The sequence below is a fragment of the Zosterops lateralis genome (genome assembly GCF_965231275.1).
Source record: "Zosterops lateralis genome assembly, chromosome: 3".
NCBI lineage: Eukaryota > Metazoa > Chordata > Aves > Passeriformes > Zosteropidae > Zosterops > Zosterops lateralis.
In genome coordinates, this window is record NC_139764.1 from 29,029,735 (window position 1) to 29,052,184 (window position 22,450).

At 36.7% G+C, this 22,450-nt stretch overlaps 1 protein-coding gene across 1 annotated transcript in view; it reads left to right on the plus strand.

The window, feature by feature from the left end:
• The window catches only part of BABAM2 (BRISC and BRCA1 A complex member 2), a 162,505-nt gene that overhangs the window by 115,644 nt on the left and 24,411 nt on the right, over window positions 1-22,450 (plus strand). Inside the window, exons 8-10 of the mRNA XM_083857094.1 lie at window positions 7,050-7,149; window positions 9,090-9,160; window positions 10,639-10,721. Of these exons, the coding sequence (XP_083713220.1) occupies window positions 7,050-7,149; window positions 9,090-9,160; window positions 10,639-10,721 (254 nt within the window). The remainder of the gene's footprint in view (window positions 1-7,049; window positions 7,150-9,089; window positions 9,161-10,638; window positions 10,722-22,450) is intronic.

A 22,450-nucleotide genomic window follows, 5' to 3' on the forward strand; every position in this document is an offset into this window, starting at 1 on the left:
GGTCAGTTTATAAAAGTGGGTGCTGTCACCCAGAGAAGAAAGCAATGTGGTGCCTGTTGTAGGCAGAGTGCTTGTGTGCCCTGGTGTGTGTGCCCTGTGCTTGTGGTACCACTGTGTGACATCAAGTGTCCCATCAGCTGGGTAACAATTGTTATCCTCTTGTGGTTTTGTTTCTTCAGAGAATGTGAGATGTGAGGATGGTGGAGTGCTCCCTTTTGTAGCACTGGCTGCCCAGGTTTTCAATCACTCACCACACCAGTAGAAATTTGGCAGTCCCCTTTATGCAGAATGTTTCTGTGTGTGAAGATCCATTAAGCAAAGGAAAAATCCTTTCAGTCCTGATTTATCAAATACAGAGGAAATACTAATATTTTCAGACTTTTATGCTATCATACAGCAGTAAGAAAACCTTCATACTGCAAGAGTATCCTTTCTTCCTCTAGCTCTCAGTACTGTCAGTGAAGGGATGAAAAAAACCCAAATTCTAATGTCATTGTAGGGTTAACCATCTATTAATCTCATGCCTTTTGAGTTATTTTCTTTGAGGAGGAGTAGAATCATGGGGACAGAGCTCTTATCCCCACAAATCTTTCAGTATTGAATCACTCTAGCCATGGTTTGCATTTAAGTCTGATAGATTAAAGTCTGCTATTACCTGGACTCTGTACACTTAATGTAAGTCTCTTTGGTATAACCACTTTTTCTAAAATGGCTAATACATTATAGACAACTGCTTCCTTCTTACAATTTTACCGGCAGCAGAAGAGAGAAGTTGGAATAACCCATAGTATTTATTAGCACTTACAGATGACTTCATCCCACAGCTTTTGTACTAGTCTATGAATATTATTAAACTTCCACGTACTTCAGTGTAAGCATCTGAACATTACAGGTGGGCAAGCAGAGAAGCAAAATGGTTGAAATAACATGCTAGAACATACAGAGCCAGCAGAAAAGCTGAAAAGAAGCTCAGTAAGTCTGACTTGCAGTTTTCTGCATATTCTGTGAAACTGGAATACATTCTGGTTTTAGTATTTGCTCTTCACAGTGATTATTTCATATTTTTTTCCAGTCACTTGTCAGGACAAGCTCAGAGGTATTTACTCTGAACCACTAGTAGGTCAAGGAAAAAATGAGGGTATCATCCTTTCAGCTCTAATGGCCAGATGCTGAGTCTGAGTTTGACCGGGATTCTTTCTTCAGATAAGTAGATTTGGCATAGTTTTCCCTCTAGGTCTACTTGTGATTGTATTTCTTCTTCCAGTACATTCAATAATATAGATGCCTCAGATTATATCTCTTAGCTGAAAACATACATTTCTGTTTTACCAGTATTGTAATAGAAGTAATTCTAAGTAAAAATTGTTTCTTTAAAAATAGAATGGAAATTTTTTTGCACATGCTTTCCTTTGTGATAGATTTGAGTTGACAAGCAATATGTTAATTATGTTTGTTTTAGATGAACTAATACAAGAAAGGGAAGAAAATACCATCTCAAACCTGAAGTTTTTCAGTACAAATGTTCTGTTATTTTACTGCTAAGCTTTGTGTTGCTGATTGAAGCACTATCCCAAGAGTTCTGCCAAGCCCCACGCTGTTTGTGTGATAGGAAGGATTTGGTTGCAGTCAGGCAAGTCTGAAAAATGGTAAACTGACAGCAAATCTGGGATCATGGTTGGTAAGGCAGCTTTTGTGGTCACGTGCTTTTATTTGATGTGGTTCCTTGTGTCTCTTGTGCCAAATGGTGTAATGTACTAAAGTGATGAAACTGCAAAAGAAAAAAAAAAGTCAACTATTTACTTAGCAACAAAGGAGAAAGAGAACAGGGAAGGAGATCAAAGCCCTTAACATGCTTCTCAAAATAGGAAAAAAGAGCAAAAAGAAGAGAATTTCTTTGCACTTGCTTGAGGCTACTCTTGGGTATAGCCATCATGAGTAATAAACCCTTTAAATGCTCATGTCTGTCTGCAGTGTGCTTCAGTTCCAAAATACGGCAGGTATTACAGAGAGTTAAAAGGGTGTATCTTGTTAAATAAAGGGCTGTAGTCTATAGTCTACTTTCCATCACTAGTACATAGATTTGACAATGCTTTAACACTGACCACACTGACACAAAATCTCGTCATTAAACTCATATAAAAAGGCCTTTACGCTCAGAGGCAAGTTTTTAAATTGTTCACATTTTCAAAGTTAAAGGAAATCTCTAACTCCATCATTCACAATCATTGAACTTGTAATTTCCCTATTTTCTGTGTGTTTTGCAGAAAGAATATATTTGAATTAGAAATGTTGAGTGCAGTCAATATTATGTACCACTTTCTTTTGGTATAAAGCTGTTTAATGCTATATCACACTGTATCCAGGATAAGTATGATTGTTACGGTTCTGGACCTCCTTACCCAAATACACATTTTCTGCTCTCCCTAAAAAAACCCCAAAAACTATCAGGTAAGGTACCTCCTTTTAAGAGCATAGAGAGTATAGCTTTTCTGTAGATGTTCTTTTCTTTGTGATACTTGTTTCACAGAAAAGCTTATGCAATTTTTGGAAATGGGGAATGGGAACAGGTAAAGGGAGAGCACAAAACATAAACTTAGGTGTGCACATAACGTATTATGTGTGTCCTTAGCTGTAGCATAACCTGTGTTAGCATTTAACTCTTTAACTGTGATGTAGAGGGTAGTCTGAAATAAACCTCATTTTTCAGAGTTAGCTCAAAAGTTTCCCAGCAATCTAGAGAAACTGCATTTTTTTCTCTTTGGAGAAAGAAGGAATCAAAAATTAATTGCAGGGAAGAGGCAGTTGAAATGAAAGAGTTTAGAGAAACTAGGCAGGCCCAAGAGTTTAGGGAAGGGGGTGGGAATAGGGGTAAAGAGCATCTCTCTACATGCCTGTAAGTGTGCCTTGCTAAAGCACCCGGTCTTCTAAGCTTGAAACTTGCAAGTACCCTTCTTCTCTAATGAAGTGATGCTTTTAAGGAAGGGCAGATAACTGGTTCTTTACCCGTAAATACTCAAGAACAAAAACAGTCACTTCTCTAAACTTGTGAATTAATGCTAAGCCATTTATTGAGGATGATTTCTTGAGAAAGACATTTTAATTAATTATAAGTTATCAAAAAATGTGAAAGAATTTTGCATTTTGTATGTCGGCTTGAATAAGTAGATCCATTGAGAGACAGACAGAGCAAGTCACTTGGAATGCACCAGTCAACAGCAGAAATGTTAACACACTCCAACTACGCTTTCTGAACTTATATTTCAGCATGTCACAGAACAGAACTTGTCATAATGCAGGCTGACTGCTGCAGCTTCTTGAATTAAGTAGTGAGTTCCTCACAAAACACAATTTAATTCACAGACCATGGGTCAGAACCACATTGTGACTGACTCTGGAAACCCAGGAGGACAGAACCTTGCTACAGAGAAGTCTCTGCTCTGTCTTAAAATGAGATGTATCAAGTTAGTTTGCAGAGCTGAGTAGGCTTAGAGTAAGAACAAGCAAATAAAATTCTTAGGCCAACAGGTCTTTATTCCAGCGTGTTTGTATAACCTTATCTCTGAGACAGGTAGATCTACCATGTATTTCATTTTCATCTGGTACTAGTCAAAATGAAATAGCATCCCCTAAGACTGTTGCTTCGTGAATTGTTGAAATTACAGAAAATACCAGACTGTTCAAATTTTAGCCTTTAAAAAGTAGCAGTATATTGGAAAAAACACTGTAAAAATCAAGCACAATTCAATTGATTGTACTGAAACTAGCCTTACTCTGGCAGCTGTAGGGGAGCAATTGTCTGTGCTTCCTCATCATATCTCTCAATGCTTTTTGTTTAACATTTTTTGTTGTCTTGATAAAATGAATGTAGGGGTTTTTTTGTAATGAGTGTATAGCACTGATACTGAGAAGGAAAGCTTGATTGCAAACAAAGGTGTTTAAGATTTATTCTCCAAGAGGCCCAGCTATCTGGAAAGCAGATATGCAGCAATCTTTAGCTTGTGCTGGTGAAATACTTTACCAAATGGGATGTTCTTCACTATAAAAGGCTTCTTATAGCACTTTCTTTGGCACGTTTTCTTTTGCTTGGACTGTGAGGTACCTCAAAAAGCAGCCTTAGATATTGAGCTGCATGGTAACATTACCTTGTCTAATTGTCTCCATTTTTCACCCTTTACAGGTCCTTCTTTGGCATTGTGTAAGTCTCTTCTTTCTTCAGTTCCAGCTTTATTTTAAGTGAAATGAATTATTACGGCCTCTTGCCTGGTCTCAGGGTTGTGAAATACTGAAATATGTTCCTTTAGCATGACAGAGACATTGTAGTACAGCAAATTCAAAGCAAACTTGGAGCAATAGCTTCTTTACATGTTTAAAAATAAAAGGTAAATATCTGTTTAATAAGACAGAAGAATCTTAATTGCTAAGTGTTTATAGACAGTTTTGAGATGGTCAGAGGCAAGGTCCTGTGCACATGCAGTATTTTATTAAAATATTTAATAAGCAGATTCTCTGACCCAATAGAGGGAACAAAGAAGCCTGTCCACTCTTAATTTTCCCTACCCATAATTATTTCTACAGAACATAAATTACATATTGTACAGCTTTATTCTGTTTTCAGAGGATAATTATACATGAAATTCCAGCCTTCTTTCTGTGGAGGGACCTCTTTCTCAGAAACCACACCTTTTAGCAGTCTGTTTTTCATTTGGGAAGGGCTGGATTTCCATTTTAGGTCAACAAGTTTTTATGGAATGGCTACATTCAAGAGATGGATACAGGTAAAATAGGAAACCCTAACAAATCATAATAATTCAGTCTGGAGGATGTATTGTAAGCTGATGATATAGGAGCAAAAACTTTTTTTTGCATGTGTAGTCTGTTAGAGATGACTCTTAATTTCATACCTGCTATTGTGACTGAGAGAGAAGCCTGTAATTCCTGTTGTAGTCATCTGAGCATCTTCAGTGGTATGTCCATGCTGCAAGGGAACTTGGACTTGGCGTCAAAAGAGGCAAGGCAGGATGCAAAGTGGACAGTACCAGTTGCTCTGTGTATGAGATTGGATATATTTACATAATATTTAAGGAGTTTAATAAACTGGAAGTCAGGGTCCTAAAGTAAGGTTCACAACTCACTTGTAATGTGCCAGGAGTTCAAGTCTTCCATTCTCCAGTGTTAGAGACCAATGGACCCTGTATACCTGCAATTTTTTAAGAACATACTGTTTCAGAAATGTTCCAACTCTCTAATAATCTCATCGTCACACTTCAGTGCTTCTAACCATCCACAAGTTGCAAAATTATATTATTGTGTGAATAATTTTAGTAAGGGAGTAGCAGCAAGGAGAATAAATTCTGTTTTAAAAAAAATCCCATTTAAATCTTACTTCTGCTGGAAAACTTTGTTTGTTTTTTATGTAGCTGTGGTGTACTGAGGACTTTTTTTTTTTTTTCATTGTTGCATATGCAAAATCCAGACCTGCAGAACTGTTCCATGTGGTGAACAGTCTGCTAAACCCAGACTGTTTTGCCTGAGTAGCAGATTTCCATACACCTCATTATGAGTTTGGGATTTTTTTGATTTATGTAGGCTCTGTTCCTTCAAAGGGATGTATGACTGTAGATCTTTATACCTACCAAAGTGATTTCTTATCAAGTACTGAGGAAGAATAAGAGGCCAGATCCTGTTGGAGAGTAAGAGACTTGTTTTGCAGAGAAGAACTTTTCTTTTCTTTCTTCTGTGTAATTTGTTCATGGAAAGAGCATGTAAACAAGAGGCCACACAAAGTAACTTAACTCTTGAAGCTTTCTGATGGTGTCCAAGATGGTGCTGGATGGTTAGTGAATGATGTCATCCAAAGTGTGTAATGCAAATTTTGATTTGGTAAGGAACTATTAAGAAAGATTTAGGTCAGTACTGACTGCTAGAAGGAAGTAGCATGGCCTTTGCCTAGTCGTTGACTTATACAGCCTGATTTGAATAAGTGTTAGATGTTTCCACACCAAAGAAGCCATTATCCTGAGTAATAGGAGGTGTGCTTCAGTCTTCTGTCCTTTGATAAAGGCAAATGGTTAAGCTGCCTAAATACATCTCTGAAGTTACCTTATTTCTGTGGATTCCTACCATTCAGAATATCTGGTATGTGCATGGACAGAATTAATATCCTTGTTTTTGTCATTTCTTACTGGGCATGAACAAAATCATAGAATCATAGAATATAATCATAAACCAACATAGATTGGCAAGAAGGAGCTTATCTAGCCAAGCCACTCCTCAGAGCAAGGCCAGCTCATGGCCCTGTTGTTCAGCTGAGCTTTGAGCATCTCTGAGGACAGAGCACCACTGAGCTCCACTTCAGAGAAGCCTCTGACTCCATCATCTCTATAATTTTCCATTAGATAAGTAAAGGCATCAATATGCCTTCAGCTTCCCTCCTCGGTATCCCCCCTCTGCAGTGTTCTCTGAAGACTGAACAAACCCATTTCTTTCAGCATCCTCCGTACATCATCATGTACCTGATAATCTTTCTGACCACTGCCCCCTTGATTTAGTAGGTTAACATCTGTGTTCTATTGGGAAGTCCAAAACTGGAGTAGGTGATGTGATTGATATTTTTGTCTGGCCATCTATGACTCCTCAGTCCCAATTATTTTGATTATTCTTAGCTGGTTTGACTGAAGGTGGGTTTTGGAATAGCTGAGAACATCGGGTTCTCTCCTCCCCCACTAAGAAGATATCTGAACTACAGTACTCCACGTCTTACTGATGAGGGCTAAGAAACAGAACTGTTCACAATGAAAAAAGCTGTTTCCTGAGAGAATGTTTTGCATTAGTGATACTCCTGATTTAAGTGGTTAATTTACAGTGGGTCATGGTATAACCTGTTTTTATAGATGGTATCACTCAATACTTTTTATTATCACCACAGCATAAAATATACTTCCTCTTGGCCCTCTGACTTCAAGAATCAGGAAAGAGGACTGTGCAGAAATAATTTTCAAATCCCAGGGACTGTACATGTGATGTATTCTTAAATTAACTTATTTTTCTAGTGCGCTTGGAGGATCATCTGCCCTTCACATCCCAGCCTTTCCTGGTGGAGGTTGTCTCATCGACTATGTACCCCAAGTATGCCAGCTGCTAACAAACAAGGTAAGCTGCTGCAGACAATCAGTTTTCCTTTCACTTATGCCCTGTACTGCATTTCCACAGACATCATTATTCTTCTGTCAGGTATTCTAAGCAAGGCATACTTAGGCTGAACTACATAGGGAATATGTTCTTGGTAAGAGCTGAGCACCTAAGCACAACATTGAATAGAATAACTCCTTTAGGTAAACAAGTGAGTTTGGGATCAAATCCTGGAGCAGATTTTTTCTTACTGCAGCATGTTATGATTTAGGATAAAACGTTATTGTATTGTACAACACTGCATTGTAGTATCCTGGTTTTTAGTAAATAACAGATGTGTAGTTTGCATATTATTGTTCTAGTTGCAGGTTCTCATACCCCAGTCATTATTGTAGGTTTTGAGTACGTTCCGTGATTTTTCTTCTCAGATGTTTCCTCCAGATGAACTGAATGAGCAGTTTCTCTGGGTGTTTATACAGTAATAGCTACTTAAGGTTGCTGAAAAGGTTGTGTTCCAGTTAGCTTACTGTTTGAACAAAAAAGAAGGATTATAGTATTTTGCAAGTTTCTCCATTATTTAAGTATAATTTTCAAAAGAAGGCTTAGGGGTCAACATCTAGACATTTACCTGTTACAGACTTCCTATTTGTATATTATTTTTACCTTCAATTGTCTAAATTAAGAAAATAATTTTATCTTTTAGAAAAGTTCTTCGGAACGTGTTTCCATAATTATGTTGGAATCTATCATTAGAGTTGTTTTTGTTGTGGCTTTCTGTTAAAATTACTTTCTGTTTTTAAAATCTGCAAGTACACCGGGCTGTTTTTATCCTTTCTTAAACAAAGTCACTTAAGCAAACTTATCGTATGTTTTCCTCTTCCCAAAATAACATTTCAGATCCTACACAAAGCTTTCAAAATAATCTTAGTGTTTTATAAAATACAATGTTTCAATTTATAAATAGAATTTAGGTTATACAAGACAGCACTCAGCAATGGTTGTATCAGGGCTTTTTCAGTAATTTTAGGAAAACATTTGCCAGCCAAGGAATTCTAGTATTGCCATAGCCAAGAAAATACTCTTCCTGTTCTTTCCAGTGTGGGAGAAAAGGCTCCTAAAATGCTAGTTTTTGTTCTGGAGAGCAAAGGAATTTACACCGGGAATCACACATAGAACCATACCATAAGTACTTCCAAGTCACCAGCTGTAAACCAGATGTCCTTGCAGCCTGGTGACACATACATTGTTTTTGTTATGGGTCAAACCCTGCTCACACTGTTCTCCTAAGTGATGCTATCCAAATCAACAAGAAAACATACATGATGTGAGGAGAATTTTGCCTTAAGTCTCCAAATTTAGCATTGTTGGGTTTTGTCTGTGCCAGGATGGAAGTCTTTCAAAACCCAGAATGCCTCAGAAACTGATGCTCACAGTTGAGTAGGTGGCTCCCTGAGTCAGCATGAAACCAGTGAAAGAGCTTAGAGTTCAGAAGATTTTGTTGGAGGTACAGTCTTCAGAAAACACCCAAGATTGATTGTGCAAGATATTTGATTTTTTCTTCTCTTTTATAACCAGAATGTTATTTTGACAATTAGCCTACTGTCAGTTCAGATAACTGATTTGCCTATCACAGACTCAAAACTTCAGTAAGGCAATGCTGAGCATTTCTTTCTTTCAGTCTTTGTCTTGTGCAGTTAAACAGTGCTTCAATCTATTGTGAAAGACTAAGTTTCACTCAGATGTGATTGAAGAGATTTCTTTACAAGATATTCTTGTGCACAAGATCCAGAGTTTGTTTTAAAGGCGTTTTAGGATTCTTTAGGGAAATGAGGCTAAATGTAGGATTCAGAACTACTACCATGTCAAACATAAATCTTCCTTAACAAGAAATATACGACAAACTTGGCTTTTGGTTTTTAAATCTTTTTATAGCTCTGGATTTGTTTTCTTTCTTTTTTAAGGTACAGTATGTTATTCAGGGATACCATAAGAGAAGAGAGTACATTGCAGCTTTCCTGAGTCACTTTGGAACGTAAGTTTTGTTCTGATGCATATTTTTCTGTAATGTGAGGGAAACTCATTTTCTGCATATGGTTTGTGGTTGTGTGGCTGCTGTCCACTGGATGAGATGTAATCTAGTCATTTTTCACAAAATTATGTGTACAGATTGTCTCTCTGTAGCAATACTGGAATGTACTTCAGCATTATTTCACTTCCGTGCCAGTGGCCAGTCTGATTTTTCTAGAAAATAGGTGATGATGGGAAAGGGACAAGTAGGGATTTTCCTTGTGCAGAAGAAATGTGTTTGTCTCTGAATAAATGATTTAAGGGGTCTTAGACTAATAGGCAGTGACTGAGGTGGGAAAATGGGGAAGCAGGTTTGGTTCCAAGCCTTGCAAGAGCCAGAAACCACTGCTCAGTGTCAATGCAGGCCTAGGAGACCTGTTCCCACCAACAACCAATATTTTGTCTCTCAGGAGGAGAGGCTGTTGGGTCATGTTGCATTCCTGCAGATGAAAGATGCGTGCCCAGGCACAATGACACATTAGCTTCACAAATCAATTAACCAGGGCTACCATGGCACTGTGAAGGGTTGGCGCTTTAGTTTCCTGCCTAAGTTCTGACTTGAGCCAGAGTCCAAGCCTTTAGCTAATCATGATGAGGAATTTCTGCTCCAAAGGGTGATGCCAATGACATGGATATTCAAGAGCCCTTCAAATCTCAGGTCTCTCAAGTGAGGTTAGGAAAACAGATGGCTTCTAGTATGTACCCAAATTTATTACAATGATAAATAGACAACAGTAACTTCAACTGGACATATGAATAGACAGTTAATGCAAGCTTAATCTTTATCAAGACATCTCTTTTTCTTCTGAGAAAGCAGTATTATAGAAATGGCCATGTGTGCCTATGACTGTATGACATCTGCATTGTGGTTCATGAGTTCTGATACTGCTTCAGACTTAGAGAATACCAGCTTCTGATAGTTGAAACTTTTAATCCATCTATGAAACAAGTATTCTATATAGAATTTTGTTATGATCTCATGTTTTGTATTTTTTATATATACTCTTCCCAGTTTTCAAATTTAAACTCTTTTCAGCCTGCTTATTTTCAGTTTTACCCTCTCACTCACTACAGAAATTAAAAATAATCTTAATTTGATAAAGGTACAGGGAATTTGTGTGTCTACAGTTTTTATCAATTTAGGCCTGCAGATGTGGTAGCAGGTCTCCTTTAATTCAAAAGTGTGTTTTAAACTGAAAATGGCCTTTTTTGGGTAAAAACCTCCAATACCACAGCATATTTAAGATAATTACTAAGATTAAAAGTTTAATCTAATATACAATTAGCTTGAAAATTGTAACTTAATAAAAAAGGCAAATCCTGGAAGTTTCTGAACAAACAAAAATAATAATCCCTGTATTACAAAATTTATATATTCATCATCCAGTATTTGAAGGTAAAAATTGTATTCATTTTTTTTTGTTTTGTTTTCTTTGTTGATAGCGGCGTGGTGGAATATGATGCAGAAGGATTCACAAAGCTTACTCTGTTGCTGATGTGGAAAGATTTTTGCTTCCTTGTTCACAGTGAGTAACACTTTGCCTCAGGCATAAATGTCTATCCTCTGAAGATACAAGTTCAAAAGGGAAAATGTACAATTACAGGAAACAATTTAAAAGTTTTATCTATTTTTATCCAGTGCTTAATCTATTTTTGATGTGATTTAGAAAACACAAAATCTCAATTGTATTTAGAGAAGGGGAGATGATGCACACCAATAGTGAAATGTTGGCTTTACAGAATGCCAAAAGGATCTTGGGAAGGTTTTTTGGTAATTTGACTCAAGATTAAGTTCACTGTTGTAACTTGGCTTTTCAAAAGAGTTAGTGATAAGTACTGTTGTTATACTCAACCCAGGAATACCTAAAATCATCTGTAACTGTCAGGAATTAATGCATTGATAACAACTTTAAAGACACTTTATGTAGAGACAATATATCTCCTGAAAAATAACAGCATATTGTCATTAGGATCCAAAACTTATTCCTAGACTGAAACTGTAGGCAAAACTGTCCTAACAACATAGCTAGGTTTGCTGTCATTTAAATTTTTTAAATAAAGTTTGTATTACTATCAAAAAGACATTCTTAATTGAAATAAATAGGAATTACTCCATGTGGAAATTAGTAAATGTGGCTTTGATACTGCCTTTTAGATATTACCTTCAGTTTCAATTTCTGTTTTTCCTTGTCATTAGGTGAAATTCACAGGTATCAAAGATATTTTGATCTGGGGAAATTCAGTCATGTAACTCTTTAGATTTGATTGTTACACTTCTTATTTATGGTGAAAATTATTACATTGCAATATGAGCAGCTGCAGCATCGGTGTTTGGTAGCATTCTAGCACTGAGGTCTTTCATATTACATAATTTTTATTGTGGGCTAGCTTTTCATGTGGAAAACTCATGCTGTCTTAATGACACCATAGAAATTTGTCCCAGAGTTCTTAATACAAGAAATCAGGGTTGCTGTTGTTCAAATAAGTCCTTCACCCTGTGTTGTATTGGAGATGATGAAAAATGGTCTCACTAATCCCTTTCCTTCTATTTCCTAAGATTACCTTACTATACATTAATGATCTTAAGAGGTCTAGAAAACTCAAACCTAAAATTAAAACACTTCCATCATGTTATCATAATTTATGTTGGGGAAAAAATAGAATTGAAGTGGTATCTTTGGGAAAATTATCCTCATGAAGTCTTTACTTACATCTCAACTACAGTGGAAAGCTGATCACTGGACAATTGTCTTCTCTGGGATGACACTTCTTTATGTACAGCCTTCCTGAAGATTTCCTACCTTTCTTACTCCCCATAATGTTTGGGTTAATTTAATCAATGTTAAAATTGCTGTGGATTTGATTTGTGCTGTGAGATAATATACCTTAATACATGTTGAATCACTTAGATTTCAGGAGAATCAAAATTCAAATTTCTGCTAAATAACAGAGCAGGTTTTAACTGTGTAATATTCATGGTACTCAATTAAACTGGCATGAAAGCTACAATTATAACTGAATAGTTTATCACTATGTATTAACCCTGTGGCCTTAGAAATCATACAGTGGCTTAGCTGTGTAAGCCATTGCATCACTCACTTGTTGAACAATTCAGTGCAAAAGCATTTCTGGTCCATGCACTGAAGGATATTGCAATGAAAGGACCGAAACCTGCACTTCATTTCCTGAGTGAAGTAATGTAGGCTTTCATCTCCTAACCACTGACATAACTATGTATATTATGGTTGAATATTTAGCAAGCGTCTAATAAAATGTCTGGGAGAGATAGCAATAAGCTGAAAACTGTTCTGCTTTATATATTTGCTATAATATGTATATAAAGTATTCAGAGGAGAGTAAATAGGTCAGTATACAGCAAGCACTGTGGCAAATCAAATTAAAGGAACCATAGTAAATTTTAGTAGCATCTGAATTTTGGTTGAAATTTTAAGTTTGAGATTGAGATTTAGGTGAGATTTATAAACACTAACATGAGCTGTATTTCCTTTAGAAGATGGATTCAGAGGTTTCCAAAATAACTTTGGTATTGTTTTGCAACTGTCTGCATTGAGAGTTACAAACTTGTTTGGACACTAGGAAGCAAAAAACATTAGAAGTAAGTTGAAATTATTCAGAAGAGTTTTATTGAGTAAAGTGGGTTAAAGAGGTGAGAAACAGAAAAATAGTTCTGGATTGCTGAAGCCAAATAACCTTAGGACAAATTCATATGCTAAAAAAAAAGACTGGTGCTGTAGTTCCAGAACGAAGAGCAGAGTCTACCCACTCTACCTTAAAACATCGAGGAGCTACGTAGTTGTAAACTTAATTATTAGACTAATGAAGCTGCTGGAGTTATTATATTAGATCAAAGACTAGTCAAAGGAACTGTTTCTTTAGTGGTTTAGTTTTTAGAATTAATCAAGTGCTTTCAAATATAAGAAGAAATAAACATTTAGAGAAGTTCATGCATCCGCATGGGAAAGGAAATCATTAATCAGGCTTTCTGCTTTTAATACTGATACTGTTTATGAGTTAGTCCCAGTATGAAGCTTTGTGAGTAAACTTCAATGGACTGCTCACTTTTCAATAGACTTTCTCTTCTTGTTTATAAATCAGCTATGATTAGTTTTTGGAGACAAATATTTCCTTGTATTCTTATTCTTGTATACAATTTATATATTTAAACCATATATAAATTAGAGTATCATTTAGGTTGGAAAAGATCATTAAGATCAAGTCTGGCCATTGATGCAATAACCAATCAATATTAGATAAAAACACAAGTTACATTATCTGTGCTTAATTGAGAATTAAGTAGCATTATTGTTATAAACACAAGAGTAGAACTCTGAAGCAATCTGTATTTGGGCTTTTCAAAGATTAATTTTTACCTTGCAAGATTTTTAGATTGTCAGCAATAAGGAGATGGGCAGAAACTGGACCAGTTGGCAGTAGCAAGTGGAACAGTGCTTGTGTTAGTGGTTGTTTAAGATGTCTTGAAAAGGAGAAACGTTAAAATAAAAAGAGTTTGTTTCAGTGAACAGTATTTTAGGGGGCGGAGAATGTTGAAGGCTATCAGCATTTATATTTCCAGTTTGTTTGAGATCTCAGTCAAGGTGAAGTTGGTTGGGAACATTTGCTGGAAGTGACCTTGTCTGACTGTAAGGGATTTCAGTTTCTGTGTGGATAGTGCCACTGACCCAGGAGTTCCAAAATGCTGGTCATGTAAAAGTTTAATTGTCAAGTTTAATTTGTGATCATTCTTGCTGTGGGGGTGCCAACTTAAGTAGCTTTTTGTCCACCCTTTAACTTGTCTGTGCAGTTAGGTGGTTGTTTCCATTAGAGGACAGATCAGAAACAGGCAGCATCCAGCAAAAAGAAAGTTTTCAAACAGAAGAGAGAAGCAAGCAAGGGATCTAAAGCATTAATTGGCTAAGAGGAGACTATACCTATGAGTGTCAGCCTTTGGGTGTACACCTGCTTCTGGATTCAGAGTTTTTTGGTGGACATTACCAAGACCAGCTTTTGATGCATTCTTGTTTGGATATTGCTGTCTGCACACATTAGTCAGTCTTTTCAAGAAAAGTTACAGAAAAAAAAACCCTGTCTACCTACATCCTAAAAAAAATAGGTCAAGTATTGAGTGGAATATTCACATTAGATTGTTTCTATGAGCTTTTATCTAATGAGGTGTTTTAACTTCCTTATATAATGCTGTTATTTTATTCTTCTCATTGTTCCTTAAATGAAAAGGGGAACTTACTGCTCTGAAAACTAAAGAAGGTAAAAAGAGAACATGACCGTGTGAATAACAAGGTGATATCTGGTCCTGTCAGGAAAGCAGGATACTTCAGTAGAAATGCCAAGCATAACAAAATACATGTTTTAGGAGTCCAGAATGTGAACTTCAGTGCTGATCAAAACAATCTGTAAATATTGTATAAGGCTGTAATTGCATTCTTGAATTAGAAACTGTACATTAACAAAGCCCCAGTGATGTAAAAGTGGTAGAGAAAATCCAATTTGGATCTTATGCTTGGGAATAAGCATAAAAGTGTCTTTCTTTTGGTGGTCTTCTCCTCTGACTCAGTACTTTTAGTTGGTTCCATGTATTTCTTTGAATCTGGTCTTGCAAGTTTCTGAAAGCATGTTCTGCCTACAGCAAAATATACCCTGGACTGATGAGGTTCCTTCAAAACCTTGTACATTGTTTCAATCACTCAAAGCAAAGTGTTCTCTGGGACATCTCCTGTGTAGTGAAGTGTGTCTTGTTTATTGAAGTCAATGAAAACTGCAGGTACACTGCAGTGCTGTGGATCAGACAGCGTGATGGAAAAGTAGCCTGAGTCACAGACACACAGTTCTGCTCTAAACTAGACATGGGCTTAGACAGGGGCTAATCACAGGACTGAATTGTAGGATTTGGAAAATTAATGAGTCTTTTGCTGATCATTTTTCTCCATGGTGTATTTTTCTCCTTTATTTCTAAGGGATACTGCCAAGTAGATTTAGTTTGAAATTTTTATTGAAAGCTGGTAATTTTATTTTTGACATTAACAGTACTTTAAACATTCTGTTCCTTTGATTCCACCTTGGCTATTTACTTGTATGTGAGCCAAATGAGATTTTTTTATATAGGTATTCATGATGGATGCAAGTGAATCTGAAAAGTGGTTTTCTTTTCCTCTTTTTCTCTGGGTTCATTTTGTTTTCATGTCATTCAGTATAAGCTAGATGTAGGTTCCTAGTTGTAATTGCAGAAAAGGGGAGAATGGACATCAGACAGCTCATAAAACTTGGTATATGGACAGCAACAAACAGGAAACAACAGTTGTGATACTAATTAAGCTTTATAAGAATCTTATAGATGGCCTGATGTGGCAAGGTATTTTAAAATGTCATTTTGCTGTGGATATTACTTTTTTAATTTCTGAGAAACACATTTATTTGCCACACTTTTAAAACTGTAGTATATTGCTGCAGACATTAATTGACATTCTTCCAGCAACTACAAGCACTTTAACAAATGGACTGAAAGGGTTTGTAATAACTTCTTACAAAATTGCACTTGTCAGAAAAGTGAACTGTTGATTTTTCTTATTTTTATCTAGAGTATAACTACTATGTACCCAAGTATATGGCAGATAACTAAAATTCTCAGAAAAGGTGCTTGACATGGAAAAAGGATATGATCTTATTTTATCCACTCAATTTTTGAAAAGAAATAATTAGATCACAAAAATTAATTGGCAGGAGCAGGACTTGAGTACATGTTGTGGTGCTTATTCTTCTTACTCCATGTCTAGTTTGTGTCTACATGCTTTGGTAACTCACAGATAGTTTTTCTCTAAGGTGAGAACTTCTTTAAAGGTGTGAACAGCAAGTTCAAAATTGCTCATAGTAGCAAGTAGAAAGCAAATATCTTGTTTTCAGTCCAGAAAGGACATGATGAGCTGGGGTTTCATGGATGAATCCTGGGTTCAATACCAGGCAATGCTTTCAGAAAAGGAACAGTATGATACACAACACCACAGGATTATTAGAGATATGAAATTTCTGGAAATAAGAGCTGCATCAAGATAAAAAACATTTTCTGAATCATTCTTCCCTCTCTTTCCTCCTTCTACTCAATGACAATTACTTTGTCATCAAAATAAATTTTTCTACAAATCCATATGTGACATAGCAATAGCACACAGAGACAAGTGCTGAATACCTTTTATGAATTAGATAAATATAATTCATTTTGGAATAATAAGGAATACACCTTGGTTTAGAGATGGACCTGGTCACAAAGATGCATAAATGTCAAAATGGGGGAAGGAGGGAATGCTTAATCTGCTTTTCTGCCTCCTTTGTCAGCAGTCCCCCTGCCCCATTCAGCAGCAGTCCTATCTTTTCTCTAGTCGTCCTCTTGCTGTTCCTGTAGCAGCCCATTTTGTTGTCCTTAACTCACCTTGCTAGATTCAATTCTAGGTCAGCTTTGACATTCCCAGTCCTGTCTCTGCATGTTCAGGGAGTGTCCACATTTCCTGTGATTCCTTTTTATGCTTGAGTTTTGTCAGGAGTTCCTTGCTCATCCATGTAGGCCTCCTGCTGCTAGTGTTTGCCCTTCTGCTCACTAGGATAGACAGTTTTTGAGCTTGGAGGAGGTCATCATGGACCCATCTTCTCACCAGGACCATTATCTCACAGGAGTCTTCCAGGAGAGGAGCAAATCCTTGAACAGCCTGAAGTCTGCTCCCTGAAGCTTAGGGGTGTGATCTTGATGTTTGCCTTACATCATCCTTAAATAGTGATTCACAAAAAAGCATCAAAAATGGCTGATGGTCTAGAAAGCATGTCTTAAAAGAACATGTTCCACAAAGTTCTTCATGTCATTAGAAAGCAATAGAAGGATATGCTTCTAGAACTGTGTAAGGTGGCTTGAAGAATAAAAGTGGTAATTGTGATTCAGGAGTGGAAAGATGCAATGGGCCTGTACCACAGTTAAAAATACCTGGAGAGGCTTAGTTGGCTGGTTGGGCCAGATGGGTTTACACTGGGATGGGTTTTGCTATCCTGGTAGGATAGCAGGTGTGGCAGCAGAAGGTCCTCTTGACCTGCAGGATAATGTCACACTGACCACAGGTGAGGATGAAGTAAAATAGCTTCCTTTCAAATCCCAGGCAGCATTTAAAACAGAAAAACCAACTTACTTACAAGCCTCATAATCTTAATAAAAGGTCGGTGAGAGAAAATAATGGTTTTGCACATCTGCTTTTCAGGTAAAAACATGGTTTAGAAGTCTTCCTGTCTAGTTGGATAGTAACGTAGAACTTCTCAGCAATTAGCAGTGTATCTTTGCTCAGAAAGCAGAGGAGTGTTTTATGCAGTGATCACCAGCCTGTGCCAAGAAAGGGCATGGCTTGCTTTTTACACCCATAACAACTGCATTTAAGTTTCAAGCTTCAAACAATCCAGATGGAGAAGAGACAGCTTTTAGTCACATCAATCTCATCAGCGCTTAGAGAAGTTACTATAGAAACAGCAACAACAGAAACAATAAAAGGAAATAAAAACGGAAGGAGGAGGGAATGAAGATCTTTGAGAATTTGAAGTAAAAATAAAGTAAAAGTAAGTAGTTGAAGCTGGTTATAAGAAGCCTTTTTCTTAATGAAGTTAAATATGATTACAGAAATTAGAGAAGGAGAAGACCTGTAAGGCCATTATGCCTTTTCTTTGGGGTCAGTATAGGACTGATTTATTCCACAAGATATTTTTTGGAGGTAGACCAGTCTTGCTGCAGAAGTCCAATAAGCGTATGACATAGGTGGGGTGGGAAATGACACTCAAAAGCAAGATGATGTTACAAAGCTGTTTTCAGATTAAGTTACAGCTCTTCAGCATGGTCCTGGACCACATAGCTGGAAACTGCTTGCAGAATATCTTGATTTGATCTGTTACTTAGTTCCTCTGTAAAACGAAACCAGTAGTTAGATACTCTGTTTGCAGCATATGACCGTAACTTCAGTCATTCAAAATATTTTTATCAAGTTTTTTTCAAAATGCTGGTTTATATGAAGGATGGAATACTTTAAAAAAATGTTACAGGTTATAATAAAGACATGGGATATTTTTACAACCATATAGTAATTCCTATGTTGAAAAAAAATTAAAACAATTATAATCACAAATCTAGTTGCCACTGGTGCCTAGACTGTATTATAGCTCCCACTATCAGCGGAAAGAGAACCACAAGGTGGATACAGAAGTGTCATGCAGTCCTCTGCAAATAAAAATGGGTTACATTATATTTAAAGAAACCCAAATAGACAAAACCAACTAACAAACCAAAACAAAGAAAGCTAATTAAACAAATCTACTTGTAATGTGTCGGAATAATTTAATCCATCACAATTCATTGTTTGCATTTTGCCTACAGTGGTTTGTCTTTTATTGTTTAGTGTTGTATATTCTGTTAATGGAATAGTTTCTTTTTTTGGAGTATTTACTTGTATTTCTATAGTATTTATTTGGAAGTATTTTGCACATGTCCTCTCACTCATTTACTCTACAAGTATTGACTTTGCCAATGGGGTGGATATTTCCCGTAGCAAGGGCAGACCTAATTATTTCAAAACCAGCTGTGATTACCAACACACCCAGAATGCCATAAGTGTCTCATCTAAAATTCCATAAACAATTTTTCCTTTCAGATTTGAAATTTTGAAATGTTGATTTCAAAATAGCATCTTCCTTCAAAGAACCTGTTTTTCTCCAGAAGGGATGTCACCCCTAATAATATTTAACAAATTCAAATTCCTGTGACTCTGTTAACCTCCGTTAACCTAACCTAATTCTCTGTTAACCTTAAGTCCCACATTAATGCCATTGATATGTTACTTGTCATCCTTGCTTTCTCATTCCTGCAAGAATAAATCATCACATGCCAAAGCAGGATAGCTGTGGCGTTCAGTAATTCTTCGTGTATTTTAAGCCAAGTTCCCCCTTTCATTTTTTGCCAGCAGAATGTAGGCCAAAGGCCTTCAGCACAGACGAGTCCAGGAAAGATTCACTAGACAAAATAGCCTGAAATCCTGCCCTGAGGAGCTTTGTGCTAAACACTACAGCCCCCAAAATGCTTGTGGCTAAATCTATTTGGGTTTCTCCATAGGCACCATGATCAATATGATTCCTGAAAGGCCTTCTGCACTGGGATTTTTATGTAAAAACTGAAGAAAGCTCTTTTTCCTTGAAGTTAGGTAAAGATTTTTCACCCATTGTACAGGCTGTGTGAATCAGCTTTCTCATAGAAATCATGTCAAAAAATCTAGTAGAAATCTTCCTTTAAAATAGGACTTGAGAGATGTGTAATGGTACTGTGTAATATGGTATATGTATTGTCATCGAGTTGCTCTGTAAATTCACATGGGTCTCATCCACATCATCACAAGAAAACTGCAGAGCTCTGAGTTCAAGGAACTTTTAATTTTGAGGCCATGCATTCAAATCCACTGTTTTTTCCCGGCGGTGTGAGCTCAACTGCAAGTAAGGCAGGGAGAATGTGAAATTCAGTGAACCAAAAAAAGAACAGCCAGAAAGATGATGAATATGTACTAATAAGAGACAGAAATGCAGTTCTGGAGCCTGGAATATGTGTTTCCTGTTTCCATTACTTACTTCTTCAGAAGTACTTGAGTGCAGAGGCAGTCTCTCGCCAAAGCTGGGTGATAAGTAAGGAGTGAGTCAGGGAATTTTGGGAAGAGAATGGCTAGTATCAGGCTAAGATTCTTCAGTGTTCTCTAGAGATTTGAGTTTGGCATATCCTTCTTTGTTTTCTGGTGAAATAATTTAAAGAAAACCTCTCACATGTCCAGTAGTCATTGATTCTGAAGTAAATACAATGGCAGTCAGCATTGGAAGGACTTGTGTTTGGCTATGTAAAGTATTACCTACTAGTGAGTCTCAGAAGAACTGCATCCCACAGGCTGGCAGTTAGCATCAATAGGCAGGTTGACTGTTCTTTCCTTGTTCCTTCATTCCTGATCTGGAATCCCTAAAAAACCTCTCGACTCAAGAATGGGCTGTGAAACCATTTTTTAAATATTTTATGTAGCTAATGTCATTCTTATGATGATTAGAATCATCACATTGAAAAGCTCATGCAGAAATGAACACATTTAATTGGAGCAAGACTTCAGTGTTGTGCAGTAAATAAATGCAGAGGGTCTGTCAGATGGGAGAAGCCAGAACAGTGTCTCCTTTGGCCAGCTCTGTGCAGCCTAGGACCATTTAGAACTGGGAACAATACTGTGTTATCATCTGTTTGAAGGCTGCTCCATAAAGCAAGTACAGATTGAACTAAGGCTGTGCAGGCCATGAAATCTTGTCAAAGCAGAAATCTCAACAATAAAATATCCAGATCACCCAGCATTCATGAGTGCAAAACAAATTTCAGGTGCAATAAACTGCTGCAGAATCAGGCATCCCAAAGGTTAGTAAGATAACCAGTATGGTAGCATCCAAGGATTAAAATGATGAATTCAGTGAGTAAATGTTGGCTTTTGTGAAAACAAATATCTAGATTTATCCAGTGGCATACAAAGGATAAATAAACCTTTTCCTGAGAACAGAGGAACAGTGTATGGAAAATTCTTTAAATGTTACCATCTAGAGTGCTTTGAAATATATTAATGGTCACCATGCATTTCAAGCATGATTTTGTTTTCCCATCTCTTCTCTCCACTACTTAAAGGTGGAAAGGAGGGCACTGTGGTAAACCTGCCCTTTTCTTCTGAGCATTTTTCCTTCAGAAGACCTGTAGCAGCACTGGTACATGCTTTTTCTGAGAAATTCCTTCCGCATTTCATATCCTGTTGAACAAGTTGTAAAATTAGATGCTAAAGATACTATTTTAAAGTTAATAGGATAGTCAAAATCAACTCTGTAGTTGTTGACATAAGCTTAACAAACTAGGTAACCTGTTGCAGGCTGCAGATTGCTGGTTTTTTTAAAAAAACAGATGCATTGCACAGTTTGTTAGTTATTAATAAACCAAGATTTTGGCTTTAACATAACTATGTTTTGAATATATGTACGCATGAAATACTAAGTCAAGAGAAGCAAATTTTTGTGTTACTTCTTGATAGTTTCTTATGTTTCAAAAAGAGAGCAACTTCAACTATTTATAAACTGTAATTAAGTTTCTTTACAACATGACTCATTCTCAACAAGCAAGTCCTTTTTCTTTTGCTTTCTTATGAACTGTGTGGGAAAATTAGGGTTCAATCAGTGAAGAATTTACTCAATGCTTAATTACCCATAAACAGCCCTCCAAGTTCTGCTCATGTAGAGCTTGCATAAAGCCATGATTTTCCCCACATTATGGCTGTCTAAAAAATGATCTGTAAATTGTAATGTAGGAGAAAGCAGTGTTTTACTGGATTCTTTCTCCAGTCTGCCTCTTTGAGTTCCTCTTACATTAACAGTGTGATGCTTAGGAGAGCCAAAGTAAGAAGTCATCAGATTTAAATTACTTCGAGCATGGAACTAAATTAGAAAGCTTTACTTTCCTGAATGAGCTAATTGTTTAAATTTTCCAAAGGAAATGTTTCTATTTCTGCAAGAGAAGGGGTAAATGGGACTTCCTCTGACATAATTTTCATTTTGAATCTTGAGTTTGACAGCAGCATTTTTACCCTCATAACCAAATATTACTGCTTAACTGCATGACTTGTGTAAGCTTGCTAGTTGAAGTGACTCACTTACGCAGATGAAGTTATTTTTAGGGAGATAATTTGCACTGTTTAGAAGAGAGGAAAAAAGGGAGAGAGAGTCCTACTAAGAGCTAGATCTCTCATTATAGTTTACAGAGCTCGTGAACCCAGCATCCAAGCAAAAGATGACTAAGCAAGGGGTCTATTGGTACTTTCAGGAATTTACAGACATGAGTCATCTGCTTATTTTCTGCAGACATATCACCAGGGTACTTTGTGAGTCAGCTGTTATTTGGAAATAGTACTTGTATTCAACTTGAATACGTTTTTGTAGTTCTTAGGTAACTAGCATGCCAAACCAACCCAGGCTTTTACAGTTTGCCTAGTTCAGGTGTTAATTTACAAAACTGATGTGTTGTTTCTAATTGTGATGCATTTTTCATAGCTAAGTGTGAATGTTGTCTTGCATGTAATTACAGGAACACCTCTGTCAGCTTAGATATTGCATGAAGGCAGATCTGATTTTGTATTAATGTACAGATTAAGAGTCAGACTGC